General features: G+C 31.5%; 1 protein-coding gene across 1 annotated transcript in view; it reads right to left on the reverse strand.

Moving 5' to 3' along the window:
• Nucleotides 1–25,526, reverse strand: part of LOC111625416 (intraflagellar transport protein 46 homolog) — a 52,163-nt gene extending 26,637 nt beyond the window's left edge. Inside the window, exons 1-5 of the mRNA XM_023368558.1 lie at nt 25,358–25,526; nt 22,764–22,827; nt 13,947–14,008; nt 7,979–8,142; nt 6,402–6,474 (exon numbers count right to left, since the gene is read on the reverse strand). Coding sequence (XP_023224326.1) covers nt 6,402–6,474; nt 7,979–8,142; nt 13,947–14,008; nt 22,764–22,827; nt 25,358–25,396 — 402 coding nt within the window. The 5' untranslated portion in view covers nt 25,397–25,526. The remainder of the gene's footprint in view (nt 1–6,401; nt 6,475–7,978; nt 8,143–13,946; nt 14,009–22,763; nt 22,828–25,357) is intronic.
• Nucleotides 25,527–25,904: the final 378 nt, after the last annotated feature.

Here is a 25,904-nt window from a genome sequence, read left to right on the forward strand (position 1 = left end):
TATACAAATTGCTAGATCAAGCCGAAATCTCCTGAAAAGAGTATGTTGTCATTTTGTGCTGGAAAAAAAGATGGTAAATATGCTACTAAGTGCAACAGTTGTTTGAAATTTATTTGCAAAGTGCATAGTACTACAAAAATACTATGTGATAACTGTCAAGACTGAACTACGTAATTGCGTTAAAATGATCCTGAGTGTTAAAAATAGAAGTGATTATATTATCTGTGGTTTTTTAACAAATGATAGTTAGAGGCTATAAGAGATACTTTTTTATAAGATTAGTTTCTTAAGAATAAGAAAACAAAATATCTTTGGTAAAAACTTACAATAGGGTAGATTTTTGTATTGTTAAAAAAAGCATACACCAAAAGTTGTAACAATTTTGTGATTTCTTGTAATAATTAAGTAAAGAAAATTATATAAATAAATAAAAGTTGATTATACTAAAGAAGGGTTCCATTTAGCATTTATGCTCTTTTAAACTGTCACATTGTTAAACTTGCTCTCTAAAGGCAAATTTTGCTTGGGGGCTGCGCAGCCCCCATGATACCAGTTATGATTGTAAAATTTACGAAACCAGTTAAGGGTTAAAGTGCAGTGAAATTCTGTTAATCCAGCATCCAGTATGCTGGCAAACCCATTAAGTATTGTTCTTTACTATTGTTATTGACAATTTCCAATATAATCATTGTGAAAACAGAGAAAGACCAAGATGATAAGATGATGTACTAGATAAAACCAGTTAGCTAGTAATGGTTTTTCTAAAGATTTCTCCAAAGACAATAGTGCATGGGAAAATATTTTGATAAAAAAAGAAGAAATATTAAGCACATTTGGAATCAATTATAATCAGAGAATTAACTTCTACTTTACAGTTCATGTACTTTGATAATTAGAGTATGTCTGAATTTATATGCAATAAAAGTGTACAAAGCACAAAATAGGAACATGCTCTTGTTTCAAGCCAACCAAGGGTAGGAATAGTGTGGAAAAATTGAAATGGCATGGTAAACAATCATAAAAACTTCCACCATCTCATAAAGGGTAGCATATCTAATAATCTGACACTGTTGGTCCTGACAATGCTGGGTTAACAGAATTTCACTGTATTATATTCTATTAAATGAACACATTTCAATGATTTTAAGATTATGAATCATTCTATTAAATGTGTTCATTTAATAGAATATAATACAGTGATAGCAGTTTATAGTTTATCACTTTAAGTAAAATTTATTTTTGTTTAGAAATTGTAAATAATATACTTATTCATAAACTTTTTGATAAACATTATTGATGAAGATGAAGACCTGGTTAATCATTAGCAATGTGATGTGAATGCATGCACTATACAGTGCAAGCGTGAATGGCATGTGACTGTTTAACTCCTTTGAGACTTTCCAATTTTTGATATTAATGTGATTAAACATAAAAAATACTTAAAACTGAAAAAAACGAAAGAAATGCGTTACTTTTGAAGAAAAAGCTTAACATTTTATTTTCCTTTGTCTTGCCTTTCTGTGAAATCTGACACTGATGAGTCATTGTTTACACAGCTGGATGACCTTGTACACAGCTGGAGATGGATTTCCCGGGACATTCTCATAGAAGTCTCGGGAGGCGATGGGTTTATAGTAGGGTGAATACTAGCTGGTATATTTTTAAATATTTTTAAAAAATTAAATAAATGTTATTAATAGTAAATAAAAATCATTATAAAACTTAAATGTGCTAATATGGTATTTTTTACTTATTCTGTTCATGCCTATAAGATATAAGGCAAAATGACTGTACGGTTCTGTTAAATTATGATCGTTTTATTATCAATATAATACTTTTGTAAACTAAAATTGTTAACTATCATCATCTATATGTATTACCCCCTGTAACAGGGAAATCTGTTCCTTTTGCTAATAAATTTGAATTGAATTGAATATTCTATTTTTACAAAGTTATTTTTTAAAAATTTAGTATTTTGTAAACTATAAAAATTAGAATCTGAATATATTTAATGTTTTAATTTTTTTTTTAAAGTTTNCAAAAAAAAAAAAGACAAAAATTTTTTTAGGGGGTCCAAACGCCCGAGTTTTATGTAACACTATAGAACTTGCCCGAGATATCTTGGGATAAGTCCTTATTAAAACAAACTTAATCAATTAAATAACTCTTCAAAAGACAGAAAATAATGTATTAATAAATATTTAAACAATGTTTTCTTCCAACTTTCTTTTAACTTACAAACAAATTTTATTACTAAATTATGCCAATTCTATGATAAACACTGTAACTAACTCTTCTTACTGAAGTAAAAAAGTGTAATGAATATTTTAAATTTATTTTTGGAAAATTTTTTTTAGAAATAATTTGATTGTTTGTATTAGTTTAGAGTTTGAAAAAAGCAAAAGGTTGTTTAATAATAGGTATGTTCATACAAATTCTAATTTGCATACTTTGTTCATTTCTCCTGTGATGACAAGTGTTTGGTGAACATAGGGGACAAATAACAAATCTTCCTGCCAATCTGAAATATCATACACACAAGTTAAATGTTCTTTTATTTTGTTAATCCGAGTTAATTATAATTAACCTGTCTAGGTACAATTTTTCAAATTTTAGGTTTAACTGACCTTGACAGTAAGAATATATAATGAGTGGCCAAAAAATTAGACACACCCCATATTTGAAAATAAACCAGTCTGACAGTGACAGAGTGATGTAACAACACAGAGTTACTTATATAAGAAACACTCAGCTTCAGATGACGTAGTTATCATGGAAGTTAATGTCAAAATGGGTAAGATGAAAGATTTAAGTGACTTTGAACAAGAGATGATCATCGGTGCAAGAAGAGCTGGTGCCAGTATCTCTGAAACGACAACTCTTTTCTCACCCAACAGGATACTGTCAGAATTTAGAGAATGGCAGTTGAGAAAAAAAAAACTTCAAGCGATAAGGACAACAATTCTGGTCGAAAAAGGCTGGTGAACGAGAGAGGTGAAAGGCAATTAAAACACATAGTCTGAAGCAACAGAAGAGCAACAACACGACAAATTACAGTTGAATTCAATGCAGGTGCATCACAAAGTATATCCCAACACACAAAAAGATGGACTTTGCAAAGGATGGGCTTTAGCAGCAGGAGACCATCAAGAGTGCCTTTGGTATGACAGAAAAATAGAAAAAAAGGCATCTGTTGTGGGCCCAGAATGACAAAACTGGTCATTTGAGGACTGATAAAAAGTAGCCTGGTCTGATGAATCTCGTTTCCCGCTCCATTATGCAGATGGCAGGATCAGAATATGGTGCAAACATCATGAATTCATGGACCCCCTCCTGCCAAATGACAACACTTCAGGCGGGTGGCAGTGGAATTATGGCATGGGGAATGTTTTCCTGGATTACACTGGGTCCTTGATATTTGTGGACACATCTCTGAATAGCACAGCTTACCTCAACATCGTTGCCGATCACATACACTCGTTTATGGTCGTAATGTTCCTTGATGGAGATGACCACTTTCAGCAGGACAATGCACCTTGCCACCATGCTTGATTGGTCTCAAATTGGTTTGAGGAACATCAAATCAGAGTTTAACCTGCTTCCATGGCCAGCTCAGTCTCCTGACCTCAATCCTATGGAGCATTTGTGGGAAGTTGAAAGATCACTTCAAAGCTTGGAAATGCCACCATTCAATCTGACCCAATTTATAGCTGCCATTATGTCGACATGGGCCAACATTCCTCAGCAACAGTATCAGCAACTTGTTGAGTCCATGGCAAGAAGAATAGTGGCTGTGATCAGAGCTAAAGGTGGACCAACTTGTTATTAGAGGGTGTTTCTAATTTTTTGACCACTCAGTGTATATTTTTTTATTTTAACACAAAAGGACTATCCCTTCAATTTTTTTTCCTAGGTAAAATAAATTGAACTAAGTGATGTTTAATTTGTTATCCATGTATTTTTACATTATTGTTATTACATAAGTAGATTGTATCATTAACAGACTGATATAAAAAAATTAGCATTTTTTTTTACTGTATATCTTATGATTTGGTACAGTACATATCCATCATTAATTTGTTAGTTTATAAATAAACTATCGTTTATGTTATTATATATTACATGATGTTTTAAAGACCTGAATTTGTTATAACAACATTCTTACCATTTATTGGATTATAAACTATATTAATTAAAGTTTATTTTGCTGCTATATTTTATTGCTATATTGCTATAAGCTGTTGGTTTTGTTTTTATTGCAGAATTTGCATTTTAAATGATTGAATCAAGAAGGAAACTTGTTAATAGAGAGGTTGAGGCACACATATTTAGCCCAAAACGTGAATGGCGGACTGTCGAACACCATCATCTGGCAATTCTGGACAGTCGATAATGGTGGTTGCTACATCTAGAATGGCAAGTAGACGATCGGCTTAAACTTCTTCATTTTTTTGTGTTTGTGGTTAAAATTATGATGAATTTTATTAAAATAATGATTATTTAAGCATTTACGAATAATATTGTAAAGAAACAGATGATTTTAATCCAGAAATGATTTAATTATTCAATTTTTTAGCAAGTTATGTGGAACGTCTATAGAATTTACATATATTTGTCTTCATAATAGGTAATCTTAAGGTAGGTTTGTTCTTCCACGGCATCTTCTACCATCAACAGCGTAATACATTTGTAAATTTTCTAAAAATTAATTTTCCGAGCTGCTTTCAAATTTACATAAGCCATTACTTCCCTCGACAAAAGTATGAGGTAGTCCTATTGTCCGATCATACAGTAGGAGACACAATGCTAATTAAAAATAATTATTTACTGATTAAACATCCTATAAATACTTTTAAACAGTTTAATTTGTTTATTTACCTTTGCTGGTAACCCTCAATGTTAAATGTATCTGCCATGTTTTCAAAAAATTTCCTTTGAGTTAATGTGCAACGTTCACTGAGTTATGTGGTATTGTGAACGAGAACTGCAAGGTCTTTTACTTGGCCTTAAAATGTCAAACATGTATTTCTGCTTACCATACAAGTTTAACATTTGTACTTGCACCTCGACCTCTCTAATATTTACTTTGTTACCCACATTGATAAGTTTGTTAAGTTGTTACATGCAATTGGTTTTGTCTGAGATATTAGCATGTTAATAGACATGATCACAAAACAAATTTGTTAAAGTTTTCCATTTAGTTGAGTTTGTTAAGTTGTATGCTGTTTGGTTTATCTTCTATAAGTTGTAAGCTTGTTATTCTATTGGGTCATAAAGGAAATATGTTAACATTTATTTTTGTTAATGTTTTTATTTATTGGTCTTTTGTTTTTCAGATATTGTTCTAATTTTTAGTGTTCTTCTCTCCAAAAAATCAAGTGTTCTTTTTTTTTTTTAACTTCCTCCCCAAAAAGAAATCCTTAGTGTCATGACTAAAGCAAATGGTTTAAAATTCTTTAGCTCTTGTAAGAAAAGGCAATAAAAGTATACCTGTGTGTGGCATTTGCACTCGCATTTGCACTCACATTGTGCATGAAAATAGCGTTTACATTATATTGCACATAGAAAACCAGATAAACAAACATCTTATGGACTCTTTCCTATTTTAATGTAATTTAAAATAAAATCAGTATGAGAGATTCAAATATCCCTAAAATAGTGAATAATATTACAGTAGTCAATAGAATATGTATCACATGAGCAATAAAACTTGAAAATATGAGGGTTAAAAATTTAATAGTGATCACAAAGGTACAGATTAGCATAGGAAAGGCATAGTACTGATTAAATTTTACTAATCCATCAAATATAATCTCCAGCATTGTCAATGACCTGTTTCATCAGCATGGTAGCAGCATAATGCCGTCAGAAGCCCCAGATGTGTTGATGTCATGAATGGGGGTAATGAATACTGCAAACAATTTCAAGAACTATGTGGAAATGAATGCCTCAAACTGCTTCATGTATCAACAAACAAAACAGATTTATAATTAGGTACCCATGCACATTCAAACTCTTTCTGAAATCATTGTTGAATTGTGATCAAGGATTTCAACTCCATAAAACATGTGACAATTTTCATTTTTTGTTCTACAGACAATTTTCTGCTGTTTTTGTACCTTTTGGTTTAAGGATGATGGTGCCCTTGCAAAAAAATCTTCCTCTTTCAGAAAATGCTTTCATTTTACCCATACATACTTTTTAAAATGAATTTTGTTTTTGTAGCATTTTAATTGAAACATCCTTCAGACCATATAAAAATATCTTGAGTATTTAGCAACTGATCAAAATATGCTTTTATTTTTTAAAAATCTACACACAAAAATTATTTTTACAAGAGAAAAACTATACAGAAATATATATTTATGTACTAAAAACCTAATAAATTAAATGTAATACCTTGTAATATATTGAAATAATTCTTTTAATTCTCCAGATACTGAAAGATGGTCATAGTCAGCAGGATCATAAGCTCTGATCAATAGAAATAAAAATACTAAATAAATAAATTTTAAAAGTTTATCTTACATTAAATATAAAGGTTTATAATATGTACTTGAATAATCATTTAAAAATTTATTTTCAACAATTACAATAACTTTTACTTACATTTTAGACCAAATTTAATTTTATTAAATGAATAAATATATTTGTATACTGTCATTTAATTTTTCATTACATCAAAGAATTAAATATTTTGGTCATTTAATAAATTTAAAATTTTTTAATTGTTTCTTACACATGATTTCATTTTTCTGTGTTCTCCCTATGTTTTCTGGAATATTTTCTATTTATATACCTCTTATTATTTGTTATATGTTTGTTTTGTGCCATTTCTTTTTCAAAATATTGAAAATATGGGGTAAATCAAAAAGATGTTTCAATTTTAATGATTTATTATTCAAGTTTACATGGATACAATTAGTACAGATGGAAAGAAAACTCAAGTTTTTTAGAGAACAAAGATTTAAAAAAATACTACGACTCATCTATTTAATCACTGTTTAAAATATGATCCTAAGTTTGTGTGGAACCACCGAGTTTTATTCAGACAAATTACAAATGTTCAATGTGTGTTCTAGGTGTAACATGATACACATCAAGCCAGTAATCAAGTTCTTGCTAAAATCTTAGTAGCATGTTGTGGACAACTTCTGTGGTGGCTGCAATGTGTATAGTGTGTAATATGTGTGCATTCAGGCCAAGCAGGGTTATTGCAAGTGGTAATATAAATATAAAATTCTTGATGAAATCTCAAAAGAAGAAATCAAATAGAATGAGATCTACAAAACATGGTGGGCAATACAGCAGTTCTTGATCCCCTTCAGCTGCAAGACCAATTTATTGTGGTAATCAATTATTGAAGTGGACATGAATTCATTATGTCTATTCAACTTCCCTGAAATGTGAAATGTTGCTTCATCACTAAAAATCAATTTTTCAGAAAAACTATTCTGTTCCATTAGCCTGAGCAAATTTGCTCAGAAATGTATTTGATAAATGGAACATTTTAAAAAAAAATGGATGCTTATGAAAAGTAATGTTTGTGACAATGTTTGATTTACAAAATGCAGTGTTTGCAATGATGTTTGAAGCATTCTGATTTTAGAACAGTTGACCTGATGAAGATCCAGAAGCACTAAAAACGTTTGTCATTCTAAAGGTGATAACTTACTAGATATTTATTTAAGAAGGTTCTCTAAGAAGTTTTTAAACAAACTATAAAAAAAAAGGTTTTGTTTTGGGGGTCAGGAATGGATTATCCATTTTATATTGTTTCTTATGGAAAAATTTGTTTTGGTTTTAGAACAATCAGTTTTTGAACAACTTTTAGGAATGAATTAAGTTTGAAACCCAAGGTTTGACTGTATCTTATTTGAGATTTTCATACCATTATCACAGTATCAAATGAGAGAGAGAGATTACTGTTTTGCATGAATTATTAAAAGAATAAAAACATTTTAAAGTCATTTTTTACCCTTCTACTTGAATACCAGGGTCATCATCATCATCTTCATCTTCATCTTCATCTTCATCATCATCTTGACTATTTTGAGAAAGATCCAATTCTCCTTTCCCTAATGCACCAACTCTAGCTGATGGTGCAGGTCGAGATGGAGGTCTGGGAACTTTGACTGAAGACTTAAATGAGAAAAAATTTACAATTATTTAATTAAAATTTATTTAAGGAAAAATAATTTTTTAATCCTAATTATCCAGCTTTAAATGAAAAAATATAAAAAGATTTCTTCTCTACGTAGTATTCTTTCATTGCAATTAAATTCAAACTATAAAACTGAAAACTATATAGTTTCCAGTGGCGTGCCGTCATTAGAAGCGGTGGAAGCGCCGCTTCCCTTGTATTTTCTAAAAAATAAATACATATTAATTTTAATTATATAAAAATAATCGCACAATATTTTATTATAACCGCATCATGTATCTTATTACAAATTTCTATACTACACGTGAAAAAAAAAAAAATAAGATTGCTATTGTATATTCGAATATTAGTGGCAGAGTGGAATCTCTGTATTGTCAGATTCCAAAAAGCCAGATTCGCACACGCGCTTTACAGAGCACCGACTTCACCCGGTTTAGCTGGTGGAAGCCTACCCCATTGCCAGGAAACCTCCACTGGACTTATTGATTAAACAAAAAATAAATCTACAAAGAGCTAAATGGGGAGAGGCGATCGAACTCAATCATCAAAGAATTACACATAATGAAATTGAATGGCGTTTCCCATACTGTAATACTCACCATTATAATACAGCTGTGCATTATAAAGATAATGAAAATGGGATTGAAAATATCAAAGTGTTTACGGATGGATCAAAACACGATAACATGGTTGGATGCTCCTTTGTAGTTTACAAAAATGAAGAAGAAATATACCATAGAACCATCCGCTTAGATAACAACTGCACAGTTTTTCAAGCTGAACTGTGTGCAATTAAAATGGCCATTATTTGGATATGTAATTTACAGGATAAAGTTAATGCTAACATATGTACAGATTCTTTATCTGCTTTTAATATGATTAATAACACCAATTTACACCCCATTGCGGAAGAGATTCGTAGATTAATAAATCACTCAAATTCTAATATCACCATATCTTGGACACGAGCCCATCAAGGCACAATGGGAAATGAGAGGGCGGATACCTTGGCAAAGCAGGCAGCTGGGGATGTCTCATTACCAATAGAATATGATAAATACAGTATCGGCTCAATTAAAAGATTATTATGGGAAAACACCATCCAAATTTGGCAAAATGAGTGGAACCAAAAAAATACGCATATTAATTATGAATTTATACCAGATCTAAAAAAATTTTACTCTTTGGAATGGTTTTACCTGGACCATACTACAACCCAACTTATGACAAATCATGGCAAATTTGCTAGTTATCTAGCAAGATTTACAAACCGAAACGACAATCAATGCTCTACATGTCTTGCAATTGATGGTTCAAAGCATTATATCTATGATTGTATAAGATTTGAAAGGGAAAGGATAGAACTAATAAGTATATTAGAGAATAATGGAATCAAATGGCCGTGTAAACTATCTGATATCTTGACTAATGGGAGCACTTATAATGCTTTTGTCAGTCTTGCCAAACAAATTTATAAGATCAATAACCAAATTATCTATAACTGAGATGTACCCTATTGTAATAAATCACATTATTGATAAATCAAATATTGAAATTAATATTCACATAAATTGAACAATAAAATTGTTGTATTGGATGGCATTTATACTTATTTTCATGAATATCACCTGATTATAAGCATTGTTATAACATTGTTTATTGAATACGCGGTATGACAGAATTGGTCAATAGTGTGGAGCTAATCACATATTATTTAAAGAAATTTACCTGATTTTAACTGGGTAATTTGAATTGGTGGATGTATATCTAGTTATGTGCAGTATATGAATTGATATATACATGTAATGTATATGTATATATTGATAATATATTTGATACTTGCCGTATTACATGTTACAATTGATATGTAATTATAATAAATAATGATAAAGTGCTGTTAGAGCTGATATTGCAATATTCTATCTTTATACACCGTGAATGTATTTAATGCATTGTATATTGTAATATTGTTAAGCATTAATGAAACCTATTATGTATACAATATTCTGTAATATGAAATAGCAAAATATAAGGTGGTAATTGGTTATTACAGATATTGTAACTAGTGCAACTTTAGATAGTATTTATTATTTGAATGTTAGATAATATATAAGATATAAATGATGAATAAATATTGAACTACAGACATCATAATAAAATATTATTAGAATATTGCTGTTACAATAATGCTATAATATTGTTTGATAAATATAATAAATTACTGTTATAATAAATATAATGCAACATTGCTGCATAATAACATATTGATATAAATACTGTTAATTGAATGTATTATAAACTATTGTTAATTGAAATAGTGTCGGCTATAGTATGCGGGATGTATATAATTGCATTATAATATATGTGATGATGTCGGCTATAATATATGTATTGTGTAAAATATAGTATAATTGTACTATTAACAATGTTATTATATGGTGTTAAAGAATGACTATAATGATTATATAAATTAAATTAAGACAATATAATATAATCCTTAGATAAATAGTAATGTTATATGGAAATAATAACAAACTACTGTTAATACAATAAATTATTTAATGTTAATAGTATAATGATATATATATAATTGTATATAATCATATAAAATGTTCTATTATTTGCCTGGTAGTGCCTAGCGGGACCAGGCCATATGTAATATACATGTAAATAAAAAAAAAATGGAATATGGTGGAAGCCTACGACCTTGAGTTGATGCTACACATTCCAATGCTTCCAATTCTATCTGGGACCGGTTCTGGGCTGTTAGCTGTCTGCCCGCTAGATATTTGGCCAATTACGTGAATAACAAGTAGATTTATAACTTAACCCAACCGATAAGAATTTACTGGTATGTTTTTACGATAGTTCTGTATAGTTGACAGGAGTTTAAAAAAATCCATTAAAATATTTAATATATTTATTCCACTCTCCGATTTTATATTACTCGTGGATTTCAATGTTAAATCAGCGATATTACGATTTCGTATATCCCATCTTTAAGCAGAAAAAAACGTATACAATTTTTGCACAATGTTAAAAAATTAACTGTTACTTTGGCAGCATCATTTACAACCAAATTTAATGAATGAGACGCACAATGTACAAAAAAAAAAGCACTAGAATTTATTTTCCTTAAATTACGATTTATGTATCCTTTTGTCATAAAAATTTGTCTTTCCACTTTTTTCCCGAGACTACAAATATTCGAGTACAAAGTAAGTGGTTTTGACTTATTTCTACTTAAGAAGTAGTTAAATAGTTAAGCAATTAGGGAATTGGGGACATAAACAAAACCCTGATGAAAAAGTCAGAATATTACTTAAACAAAAGCTTAACCGAACCAATCTATAGCCGAGTACAGTGGGGACCGATTTTTTTGAAATACTGTATTAGATGTAATAAAGACAGAATTTTTCCAGTTCCACGAGAGTGACCAAAAAGTTGTAAATTTTGGAAATTTCCGTGGACAACACCCGGTCCTAAAACGAATTAGTTAGAAAACAAAAGACGGACAATCTATTAAGTTTAACATATTTAGATTTTTACAGCTATGATGAGAAACGTTTAAAATTTACAACAACCCTGTCATGTCCTTTGAGATATACTAGTGATACGACAAAAGACGTTAACCAGTATCGGCACCCTCAGGATTTGGCAGCCTGAGTGCATGTACAGTACACACCGCACACTTAGCAGGACTGTCTCTGATTCCACTCGTAGGGAGCTATTTGACTAAGTGGTTAAGATTTAAAAAGTAAAGAAGATTTTATGTTATTATTATGTACGTTTCATTACAAAGCTATATTTAATTATAACTTTCTTTAAAAGTATATTCATACAATTGAAGAAGGTTTTGTACCAGGTATGTACCGGTACATCCACCACACATTTTATTTCACCAAGTTTTTATAATTTTATTTTAAATTTTAGCCCTTATATCGTGGCTAGCTATTCGGAATGTAATTGCGATATTGAAAATTTATTTTTAAAAAGTTTAGGCTCGAGATCGTATAATGAAAAAGAAAACATTATTAAAAGAGAAAGGCCAATGCCTAAGTTAAATATAAATGCTTCAATAAAAAAATTTGTTCGACATTTTGACGATNCGTATAATGAAAAAGAAAACATTATTAAAAGAGAAAGGCCAATGCCTAAGTTAAATATAAATGCTTCAATAAAAAAATTTGTTCGACATTTTGACGATAAAATGGCTCTGTAAATGCATAAAAATGCAAAAATTGTTTTGTTGGCTTGCCTACTATTTTCAAATGAAATTAATGTGTGAAATAAGAATGACTTTAACAATTTAGCTGGCAAAAGACATGAAAAATCGTCAATTCTTTCGTATTTGAAGCAATTTGGAAATCGAAGCGGAATAGAATTTAACATTAGTAAATAATATAAAATAAATATTGAAAATTATAAGAGATAGTTATGGTTAATTGATATATTATATCTAAATAAATAGATGTTATATGTTTTTATCAAAGCAAGAATTGGAATTTAGAGGACGTATGGAATATATTGGATCTAATAACAGAGGTAATTATATTGAACTTGTTTATTTTTTAAGTACGTCAGATAAATAATCTATTAAAAATACATTTAGAGAATTAACTGATTGCCCCTGGAAGTCGGCTTCTTACAGAAACACAGCTTCCCTATCATCAAATGTCACAGCACGCCGCTGATAGTATCCCTCATACAACAAGGTACTTCTATAACATGGTTTTTCTCTAACATAACTGGAAAATTGGGGATATCTGCTGTACAACACAACTTCCAGTTTCGCTCTAACATGGTTTGAGAAATAAGGAAACCCTCTGTACAATTCTCTTTGTATTCAGCACATTGTACTGTGACATTAAGAGCACTATTAAACTATTAAACTACATTGCACAGAAAACAACAAAACTACAAAATTTTCAATTTTTAATAAAAATAATTCTTATTATAACATAAGTTGTTATCACATCAATTAAGTGTAAATTTTTGCTGTTTCTTTTTAATTTATAATTTAAAAAATGTTATAAGTATCATTTATAGCTTTGTTTTAAGATAGCATTACTTAATGATGAAATATATTGATTATAATATTTCAAATTACATTAGGATAGTTTAAATTTGGTAAGCTAGATTGGGTTTAATTTCATAATCTTGCCAAGTCTAGCAATTCTCTGTGAAGTATATGCCATTGCAGATTTATCTATGCGAAATGATGGTACTCCAGAACTTGTTAATGTAAAGTGATTTCTCCATCACAACAATGCTACATCACACACTATCAATGTTACATTACAGCATTACAATTGAGTATGAGATCCTGCCATATTTTGATATTCACCAGCCTTAGCCCTACATGATTTCTTTCTGTTTCTGTGACTGAAAGCAAGTTCTAAAATGCAAGTACTTCACATCCGATAAGGTGGCACATAGAACCACAATGATAAACCTTTGACATATGTCTGAAAATGAATTCTAGAAAGTGCATGATGTATGGATATAACTAGAGCAGAGATACGTATACATCAAAGGAGAATATTTTGATCGTGACAAAATTGTCAGAAGACTTAATAATAATAATAAGGAAAAAATCTAGTACTATTCTGTAAATTAAATAATTAGTTGTTATACATATTTACTGAAAACAGAATTTTGTACTGTGTACAAGTTCACATTTTTTAAAAACTTTAATTAATTATTAACAAGCTATTATTCTTTAAAATTATTTATTTAAATTTTTAATTAAAAATAACAATTAAATATATTAATTACTTACTAAATCAAGTGACTGTTTTAAACTTTCAATTACAGCATCACCATCATTTTTAGTCTCATCTACTGTAAACAAACATTGACATTGATTAATTATAACAAAAATTAAATTTCAATGAATACTTTCATATTTTTATGTACTAAATTTATTAATTAACAATTAGAAATTAAAAGATAAAGTCATAAACATAAAGGACATTCTATATCCATCACATTTATCTATTCTTGATGACAGTATTTTGAATAAGATGAAGTATTCAAAATTTTTAATTTTGTGTATAAAATATTGATATTATTATATTTAATACAAATAAATCACTGATTTGTATATTGAGAGAGTCTAGTTTCCTCTTCCAGAAAAATACTGTAGGAAATAAAATATTTTTCTTTTCTGAGCAAGGAAATGCTATGTAAAGGCCTAGCTCCCATTGTAAGAAAATTGTGTAAGTGTAAACTTCAAAAAAAAAAAAAAAACAAAAACAGAAAACAAAGAAAAATTGTATTTACATGTCAATTCCATTTTTCAAAAATGTAGATTGTCTAGAATGACATCTAATATTGTGCCATTAAAATGATGTTAGAATTCCAAGATGGACAATGATATGGTTGATGGTAAATTTCTAGTAATTCTTGACTTGATGACAAAATTCCATTGCAGAATTTTGTCATAAGTTAAGCATAAAACATTGGTTTAATTGTATTATATAGTAACAGTCTCATCCTGATTGCCTTTGGTAATCCAACTCCAGCATTTTAATTACTTCATGATATACTCATATCTGTATTACAAAAAATCTAATAAAGAATAATCAATGGAAAAATAGTTAAAGAAAAAGATGTGTATTGTCCAGGAGATCCTATGGATTATTTGGACGCCAAAAGTTGCTAGCAGGTACTATTAAATCAACTCCTATTCACTGGTTACCTATTTTGAGCCATATCCCTCCATCTGCACTCCGAAGGGACAGCACTTTGCTCAGGGAATATAGGAAAATATTGTCTAATTCACAACTTCCGATCCATCAGGATATTGATGACCTCAACATAAATCGACTTAAATCAAGACACCCTCCTCTTATAAGAGCTAAATCCCTGCATTCCAATAATTTCAACCTCACTGAATCTTGGAAAAGGCTCTGGGCTGATGTCTCTTCGGTGGACAGTCGACAACTTCCTTGTATCACAAAGCGACCACCTGGATTTGAGTTATCCAGAAATCTTTGAAGTGTGTTAAATAGGATTCGGACCAAACATGGGTTGTGCAGGGACAGTCTTTTTAGGTGGGGAAAAGTTGCATCCCCACAGTGTGACTGTGGTGCTGAAAGACAGACTATACATCATATCTTGGAAGATTGTCCAGTAAGATCTTTTTCGGGACAACTGAGTGACTTCTTGATTATGACTGAAAGTGCTTTAAATTATATTTCTAACTTAGATTTACATTTATGATTTGTGTTCTTACTTTTTCTGCTTTCTGTTCTTGTTAACAATTAGATGTGTAGCCATACGCTAAATAAATAAATAAATAATGGAAAAATAAAATAAAAAAAATTATTTAAAATAATGGAGAGCAAATTAATAAAAAATGAATTTAAAATAAGCAATTCAAGCTTAAATTAATTATCCAGTTGACATCATGATGTTCTAAGGTGCTGGAGGGTAACTAACATTTTGATGCCTTGTAAGAATTAAAATATATAACATTTACATAAGCACTATTTTATATTTTGTAAAAATTCTGCTTCTACTCAAAAATTTCTTATCAGTCAGTGTGGAGATCAATGTGGTATTATTATATTAGATGCACAGTAAAGTAAAAAATAAACCGTACTTTTGGCATAGATTTTATTATATAACACACAAATTCTTACATCACACTACCTTTAAAGTAAGCACTTTCTATATCTACACACTTCTACTAGCATCTAAGTATATAACTTGTGAAATCAGTCCCGGAAGCTATGCCTTTTATGCTTTGTTGCTACAGTTTCCACTCTGTTGCTTATTGGAATTTGCACCTCTCCAACTTCTCTCTTATTTTAGGAATAAAATAAGGAAAGAAGTTGAAGGGATGCAAAACTCCTATAAAAGATTGTGGAGCAGAATTAAGGAGTAAGGAGATCAAGAAAATATTTTCCTATGCCTTTCTTGCAGATAAACCACTAACAGGAAAGATCAATGAAAGTTTCAGAAGATAGAGCCTTTAAAATCATCACAAAAAATGCTTACAGTATCACTTTGACAAATGATACGAATGCATGCAGAATTGTACAGCTGCAGAAGATGACTACTTTAAAGATGGTCTCAAATAGTTCACATAGAGTCATTTTGGGGGGACTATATCTCATGAAGGGTCGCTCATAGAGGTATGGTTCCTTTGATATTTTTGTTCCTATGACTATGCCCTACAGTTCTGTTAAGGTCCCAAACTGAGCTTGAAGTGAGCCCAGTATCTTCTTTACCGTTCTCAAGCATTGCCAGTGCTTAGGTAAATTCTTCGTAAAATTCGAATAAATACTTATAATTGCTGATGCAATATTCAGATTTTTTAAACACAAATTCATCAATTTGCTGCTTAACGCAATTTTTATATCATTCAAGGGAGAAGCACAAAGAAAGAATATAAAACAGTAAAATTCAATTAAAATTAAATCAATTTACCTTTCCCGCTGGCAGACGCCATTATATAACAATAAAATGATTTATAACTTGAGATTTTGCGGAATTTGGCGAGACTTATATTTTGCACACGAGATGGCGTTTTGTTCCATAAAAAACTAAAGCGCTAAATATAGAAAGTAAAGGGCTGTCCATAAATCACGTCCACATTTTTCTTGAAATTTTTATTCCTCGACTCTCCCGTTCCAGTTTGTCTAAGTTTCAGCAATCCCTCCCCTCTTCGGACGTCCAATAAAACTCGACCTCCCTTAAAAACTTTATCACTTTATGAATGATAGATACCATAAATAGAAACGAAACATGCAAAAAATTCCGAAATAAATATAATAAAATGCATAAACTGTACACAATTTAATGAAATAAACGGATGTCCAATGATACTCCTCTCCTCCACCTTCCAGTGTGGACGTCATTTATAGACAGCCCCAATGCAATCTAACAATCGTCTGCTAGAAAAATCGCCATTTTGGACGAAAGTCGCAATAGAATACTTAATTAAGGCCGCTAAGACGTTTTATAGAGGTACAAGTCTCGACAAGCACATATTATCTTTAGTCGTGCAACAGAAAATCGCATATGCGTTCCTAGCGGCATAATGGCACGATTATTTACATTTATTTCAAAAGCTGAAATAATCTATTGACGCTTTTAGTTTACAGTAAAGCCTTATTACTGACCAAAGGTATAAGGAAGATAACTTGTTAAACAGAAAATATACCTTATTCAATGACGATGAAAATGCTAATGCCCACAATAGGTCATAATTAAGAACTATACGTATTGAATTAAAGAATTTCCTACAGTAAAGGGAAAATACATTTGATATTTTAATAATAAAAAACACATTACAGTGGACTTCAAAAAATTAATTCGTTAATTCATCGATTTACTAAGATAAATCAAGTCACTTTGAAGAGAAACAGTCATTATTGATGAATTTACATCATCAGTTATATGAATTTACGTCATTTCATTTATATGAAGAATAACCTCTTATACAGTATTAAACTGTTGGAAATTACTGATTGCACAAGAAACACAGGACCAAAAAGATAGCTAAATAATATACGCTCAAATATTACCGGGTATAAAATAACTGGCCCATATGAATCTTTTTTTAAGGAATAGCTATTATTAATAAAGTTTTCTGTTGGTTCAATATATAAATTAACTGGTCAACTCTGCACCTTTATTAATATACTCCTTATAGCAAACTTTATATTCCATATAAAATCTTTTTTGAATTACAGTATAGCGTCGTTTATCCGAAAGAATTCCAGTCGGCAAATTTAAATTTTCGCTAGTGTTGTGGCGTTGCAATCTGTGGCTATATCTTGGGCTACTCCAATATATTTTTTTGTTGATGTGTGTGTTTTAGCTGGCAGCACTGGCACTTTTGTGTGGTGTTTTTCTGAGGACTGTGTGCCGTGCTGAATGGAACGTTTTTGATACTATATAAACTTCTACAATATATATTTTTTTGTATTTATTTCGTTTGTAAAAAATAAAGAAATAATTTTTAACGGTACAATAGCCACGATTATTTTAAAAAGTTTACATTAGGCTTAACATTGACGAAAATTCAACGCGAAGCGACATGCAACGGAGAAAAATTTCAACATGGGATAGTTTAATATATTTTTTCGTGCACAATCGGTTATCCGAAAAATAAGTTATCCGAACAACCCCATTCCCCAATTGATTCGGATAAACGACGCTCTACTGTATTCTATAAATGTACACATCACGGAAATTACTGAAGCGTCGCCATTTATAATCCACTGATGCCTATTTTATTTCGAAGAATTAATAGTTTAAGAGGAGGAGAAAACCAATGCAAGAACGTCCAATCAAGAGAAAACAAAGAATGACCAACATTGCGTCAATTGGTCTTATTCCACAATGGAAAGGAAACATAAGGAAACTTTTTTAGACCTTTACTTAGGCTGTGTACACATTAGGCGTTTTGAAGCGCGCTCTTTGGTAACGCGCGTTTTAAAGAACCAAGAGTTCTGCATAGCACCCGCAAACGCGCGTTGACAGATTTTGGTTAGAAAGCGCGTTTCGTGAGCGTCAGCCGCGAGCTTTGAGATACATGTGCTGCCATTTTGTTGTACATTCGATCGCGCGCTTTCGGGTGGAGTGGACGCACGTTGGTAGAAATGGAGAACGTTCATTTCGATACTGATCGATTTATTGATGAAATCCAAAAGAGACCAACCATCGTCAAATGATTTTATAGACATTCTAAAATACAGTAATTAAAAAACTTGGGTTCATAATGTTTTGGTTTTAATTTTGGATACAACGTCACAAACATTCCATGCGTCAGTCTATCTCGTAATATTGGGTGTACCCAAAATTCTCTTTGCCTCTGCCATTGTCTTTTGTAGCGACGATACAGGAGCCACACACAAGAAATTACTTTCATGTCCATTTCCAAACTGAGCTAGTGCGAACGGTCGTCGAGTGCCGAGCTAAACGCGTGGTATGTACGCTGCTAACGCGCGTTTAATGCAACGTCCAACGTCTAATATGTACTAGCCCTAAGGGTACGTTCGTAAAATCAAACAAGTTAAACGCGTTAGAAATGAATCGTTCAAAAAGTGGTAGTCTCGTTCAGTGAGCATGCTCTGCGGTGATGACGTTTCGTACGAAACTCTAACGAAGCTCACGAAGGAAAGAATTAGTTTACTTCGTTAAGAAAATGGCGCCCGACGATATCGATGTTTCTAAATCTACTTGAGTGTTTAAATTGTGAAAAGGTGAAACGATTGAAGTAACTGTCCACCCGAAGCAATCTAAGAAAAATATTTCGGATAAGACTGAACTAGCAACATTCATATCTTCGATTTTAGAAACATCCATTTAGTTATAAACGAATCGTTCGAAAAGTCGAACGAAATAAGAATAACGATGATGTCATTCTCGTTTAACTCGTTCTAATTTACGAACGTACCCTAAGATGAAAATGTCGGAAACGATAATTGTATGGAAATCGCCATATAATTGGATGAAATGAAAAACTTTTTTCCATTTCACAGATTAATTTTTAAAAACACCAGATCCAAAACGAATTTTTTTCTTGTCCGGGAAAAGCATACTCCTGCGCATCGTTCTTTTCGTGAAAAAACACATTGAGACCAACCATTTGCATTAATAATATAATACATGTTTCTAACTTTCCTTGACAAAAACAAAACCGTACAAATCGTTTAATATAGCTGAAATATTACTCAACTCCATAAATATAAAAAATCTAATACACTTTCCAATATAATAGTAATTCGCCCGAGCAACAGAATGACCAAAGACTCAAGATCTGGGATCTCAAACTCAAAAACGCAGTATAGACAGTCAAACAGATGTATATCAGTCGTGGGCCTTATTCAATATTATTCGGTTAACCAAAACATACTGTAATTAAAAAAAAAACGCTCTAACAAAAGCCCTTTTTGTTGCCATGCCTTTACGACTTTGTAAACATTAGACGTTTGAATTGTTTCTGTTTTAATCCCTGCACGTGAAGACCAGTCTTCACGTGCAGAAGACCAGTGTTCGATTCATGCCCCCTGAAGCGCGTTGTTGACAAGATGCGCACGGTGGGGCCTTGCATTATCGTTAATGAAAAGAAAGTTGTTTCCAACTGCTTCAGCATAGGGTACCACGATAGGGTGCGGACCTCATCTCGATATCTGACAGCAGTCAGTGATCCATTTCTGATGACGTGGAGGTCGGTACGACCACCAATGCTGATGCCAGCCCACACCATGATTCCACAACCGAAGAAGTCACTTTCTCGCACGAAACGTGGATTCTCCCGTGTTCTTCATTCACGCCAGATCAGGACACAATGATTGTCAGGCTGCAGACTGAATCGTGACTCATCAGAGAAGAGGACAGTTGACCACTCATCACAGGTCTAATTACGATACTCATCAACCCACCTTCTACAGGTTATCGGGTGTTCAGCAGGTAACGGAATGCATACCATTGGTCACCAGGCATGCAATCCAACACAGATGGAGCCAATTTCGTATGGTCTGGGTGCATATCCGTCATCTAGTGGCAGCAAGAAACTGTACCCGCAGCTTTGTTGCATTGATGCGTCTGTTCCTTCTTGTTAATAACGTCAAGTAGCAGTAATCTCTTGCTGTTGTGGCAGATGGGCGACCCTGCCCTCATCTTCATCGTAATGTGCCAGTCTTTTGAAAACAATTCCAGTCTGCTAATCACGCTTTGGAATATTCAAAGTGCTGTTGCCACTGTTGTCTGTGTCAAGACGTCCTATGGCTCTCCAGGCTTCGCATTCGGGCAAATCGTGTTGCAGGGGCATTGAAAGGGCTGGGAAATTGCAGGATATGCACTTTCAAGATCAGGGAACGTGCAGATTTGCCAGTACTTTTAGCCATTTGTACAGTACATTTTCACCAATGAAATAAAAGTTGGTTTTGATTTTCATTTGCATAATCAAACAACTTACTTTGTCGTTTGCTTTTCTGATGTTCTTTGTTTAATAAAAAAAAAATCAAATGCTTCTTTTTTTATCACTTTATATTCATTTTGAAATATCACCTAATTTTGTGAGCAGTGTACAGTATTTAAAAAGTAAATGGAAATAATCAAAAATATTCATTTGATAATTTTTAAAAAAGTTATAAAGTAATATATTACTTTTGTTATTTATTTTTAGTAATCAACAGATATTATTATATTAAAATAACGTTAATTTTTAAGATTTGGAATTTTTACTACTAAAAGTAGCAGTAGTAAGTTTGTTTATCAATTGTAATAAACTTTTAAATGCAATATAATAATCTAATATAGAAAGAAATAAATATATTTTATGTTAAGAATTCAAAATAAGTTTCTTTTTAAATATGTTATTTTAAAAAATTTGCATTTATTCAGGGGCGGATCTAGGTTTTTCGGAGCCTACGGCTTATTGAAGTCCAATGGGGCCCCCTTTTTTTTATTAGACTAAGAATCTTTAAATGGGGGTTTTAAAATTCATTTTTAATAACATCAAAATCTGAGTTGAAATATATTTATTTATGAAATGGTGTTCAATGACAAATGTTATATCTTACATAAAAAAAAAAGTAAGAAATAAAAATATATTTACATTGATTAATTATTGACCAATTACGTTACACTGATTACAATAAAACAAATAATAATAATATAATAATAACAATAATTTATAGTATTAACTATTTTTTACTATATGATAAGTGTTCATTGTTAATGAAAAATTATAAAAAATTTATAATAATAATTCAATTTCTGTGGGCCCTTGACACCTGGCGACCCAGGGCTTAAGTCCTATTAGTCCCTATGTAAATCCATCCCTGCAATTCAGGTAAACAATGAAGGTTAATCTATCTATTTGTATTATCTATAATAAAATGCATGTTTGTTTGCTAGAAGTAATCTCGGAATCTACTGAACCGATTTTTAAAACTTTTTCTCTATTACAAAGCTTATTCCTTTCGGATAAACAGACTATATACTGTTTTTACACTAAAACAGGAAAATGCACGAGAACAATGTTTTTACTGCGGCATTTGTCTGGTTTTGTGGTTTGCCTGCTCCATTCAAGGTCAATCCCCTTCACCATTTGATGGGCTTTTTTTAAACTTATTATCATCTTACATTTTCTCATATTATTATCATTTTTACATATTATCATCATCTATCAAGATGCATCCTGTAAGACAATGCAGGAAAGTAGATTAAGATGGTTTGGGCATGTGGAGAGAAGTGAGGATTATGTTGGAAAGAGAATTAGGAAGTTGGAAATGACAGGAAGGAGGACGTGGGGAAGACCAAAGCAGAGATAGAGAGACAAGGTGGCAGAGGATTTGGGAGAGAGGGAATGGATGAACTGGATAGAGAAGTGGAGAAGACAGATTAAGGATGGGAATGATGACCCCATGTAAACATGGGAAAAAGCAAAGATGAAGCAGAAGATTTGATAAAAAAAATTTGATAGAACTACGAATTAGTTCTATATAATTGCATATTAATTAATTTTACAAATACCTATTGCGTAATGAAATTTACACTAATATTGAAAGAAATAACTTAAGAAATAGCAAGTTCAGATCAGATTAATTAATTTATATATTTTCTTCAGTACCTTTGTCATCTGATATTTCTGCCTCTATCGATTCATCATATGGCTGATTATGCAAAATTGTTACCTGAAAATATAAATTTGAAACCTCAACAAATAAAATGCATTTTAAATTTTTAATCAAAATAGTAAAAAAATTATTCAATTATTCAATTTAAATTATCAATTTTCTAAGCATTCTTTCTATTTTTTTAATATAATTGAATAAAATAAACAGATTTAAAAAGCATTCAACGTAAAATAATGTATTATTATTTGATGAACTTAGAAATGAACTTTTAGATATTTTATGACAAAAAACAGAGCATGTCTACTTATAAATTATAAGAATATTTCAGTTTATTCATTTATTTGAATGATGAAATATATATATTGATTTTTCAATAATGTTTACTATTTCAGAAATGTTTTTATGCTAATTTATTCATTTTAGATTGTGCAATTTTTAGTAAATTCATTGCTGACGATGTCTGATTAATCTTCAAATATAAATTTACTAAATAAAAAAAAAAATACTTGTGTATATCTGTTACAAATAGAGCATTTCATTATCAGTATTGTTGATTATATCAAACTCATATCATCTTAAGAGAAACTTTTACAAAAAATGGCGTTAAGGACATTTAAAGAACGTTTTATTTTGCTGCTAGTGCTATTGAAGCAGTAATGGGGCAGACACAGATTCAAACAAAACTTTTCGAACAGATTTTTTAAATTGAAAAAAAAAGCAAGAACATAACTACATTTAGAACAAGAAACCATAAAGTTTTAAATGTGCTCCTGGAATAAAAATCTCCTGAAATCCACTCTTCCAGAATTGACAGGGAGATTGTAGGCCAAACCTACAATGAATGTGATTGTATGGTAAGAGATGGGAACAGACCCTCACAGAAATTTTTCGATCACCCGGATGCAATCCCGGTCCCCCAGAGCGGTAGGCTGACACTTGAACTGCCTTGACACACAGACCGAATTCAGATAATATGCAAAGCCCAAAATATTGTAGCTCGACTAACTTACGGAGTTAGAACAGGATGTATCAGTACAGTGGTTACAAACTTTCAGGAGAGATAGGGTACACCTAGATGATGGGAAATCACATAGCAATGCATGGTCGGAAATGCTTTCCTGGTGTGGTAGTGACGACACAAAACACAAGAAAGGAAGGACGCGAAAAGGGTGAGAAAACATGTTTATTATTCTTAGTACAGAAAAAATGCTGGGATGTCTTTGGCTGGTGTACGCGATAGAAGTCGCTACGTAAACCGAAGCATCAGATGACGTTGCGTGTGCGCAAGAATAATAAACATGTTTTCTCACCCTGTTCGTGTCCTTCCTTTCTTGTGTTTTGTGTCGTTACTACCATGCCAGGAAAGCGTTTCTGACCATGCATTGCTATATAATTTCCCATCATCTAGGTATACTCTATTTCTCCTGAAAGTTTGTAGCCATTGTACTGATACACCCTGTATATATGTCGCCTTTAGGAAAGAATGGAAATTTTCAAAGCTATGTACTGTACAGTATGAAATATCTGAAATATGGCAGTTGGGATATCAATATGTAGATCTTTGGATATCAGATGAAATGCAATGCCCAATACAATTAGTATGATCAAAAATAGGGTTACGAAATTATGGTCCGTATGCATATATGCCGCCTATAAAAAAAAAAAAAAAAAACAATAAAGTTGGTAATAATATCCTAAATCAACCAGTTGGACGGCCGAGATGGTAAGGCATCAGACACTCACTCTGGTGGTTCCAGGATTGAATCCGAATCTAGTCGAAAAATCCTAGGAAATTTTTTGGGTAATATTTCGAGGATTTGTTGGGCTCCGTCTATCACCGCCCATTAAGAGCCTAGCCAAATATACAATGGGCTTTTTTTTTTCTATCTTTCCGCGCTGTGGGCACTAAGAGGGCCTCCTGTTGCAAGCCAATTATGGATGCAACAGGCCCACAATGGGGCGGTGGGTAGTGAGGGACAGGGTCCGATGTATCCGAATGGACCACCCCCTGAAAAATTCCTGGGGATTATTTGACCTGTCCGGATTCGATCCCGGGTCCCCCAGATCGGTAGGCTGCCATCTTGACCGCTCGGCCATCCGCCCGTCATGCACGATGGGCATGGAAAAAATCCTTTTAGTGCCAAAAGATGGAAAGAAATATAAGAAAAATATATCCTAACAGTTAACCTGATTGTCATTCATTAACTTAATAAAAATTATTTTTAGCAATTATAAATAAGTAGTTTTTAAATTTAAAGAAAAAATTAAATTTCTAAATTATTGAAGGTTGCGAATCATAGACGGCGCGCCAGTGGCGCGCTTAGAATTTCAATATGGTGGCGGTTCTGGTACGTTCTAGTCACTTTTGTTTCAAATTCGAGTAAATTTTCTTATTTCTAATTTATTTTTGACCTAGCGATATGTTATATAACTCACTGTTCATAATAGAACATAATTATTTATATATATTTTAAGCTGAAATGCAGATTTATCCGAAAATCGATATTTGCCTGGAAAAAGTGGTTTGTGCTAAGCGTTAAAAATGACCTCCAACAATGATACTTTAACTAATAATTATTTAGCTTACATTTGTCGTTTCTGATGTTTCATCTTCAACATTATCCATTTTGATTAACGCTACTAATGCTACAACACTATAATCTATTCGTATATTGTGCACATTCTACGATTTGTTTACACTAGTACCGGTCCTAATGTACTATTCAGCGCCACCTGTTTTCTGGCATTTTGCTACATAATTATTTTATCAGCTGTCATATTTACATTTTTATTATTGAATATTTATTTTAAAATAATACTTTTAATAATTAATATTAAAGAATTTTAATACTAATTAATGTTAAATTAATTTTAATAATTCATTTATAATATAGTTTTATTTTCTTATTTTTGACTCTTTCCTCCCTGAGGGAACTAGGAAGCCCTTTTAATTAATTCTATGCGATTACTAGTTCTGTTATTTTGTGCTGGTCGCTGGTTGGAGAATATTATTAAATAAAATATTATATAATTCAATATTTTATTATTAAAAAAATATTTGGTTTTTGATATTTTTTTATTTGTATCGCATTTATACGTCTATCAGAAACTAAAGAAATAAAACAGTAAGAAAT

This window comes from Centruroides sculpturatus, unplaced genomic scaffold (genome assembly GCF_000671375.1).
Source record: "Centruroides sculpturatus isolate CEXI.00-Female unplaced genomic scaffold, Cexi_2.0 scaffold420, whole genome shotgun sequence".
NCBI classification, from domain to species: Eukaryota; Metazoa; Arthropoda; class Arachnida; order Scorpiones; family Buthidae; genus Centruroides; species Centruroides sculpturatus.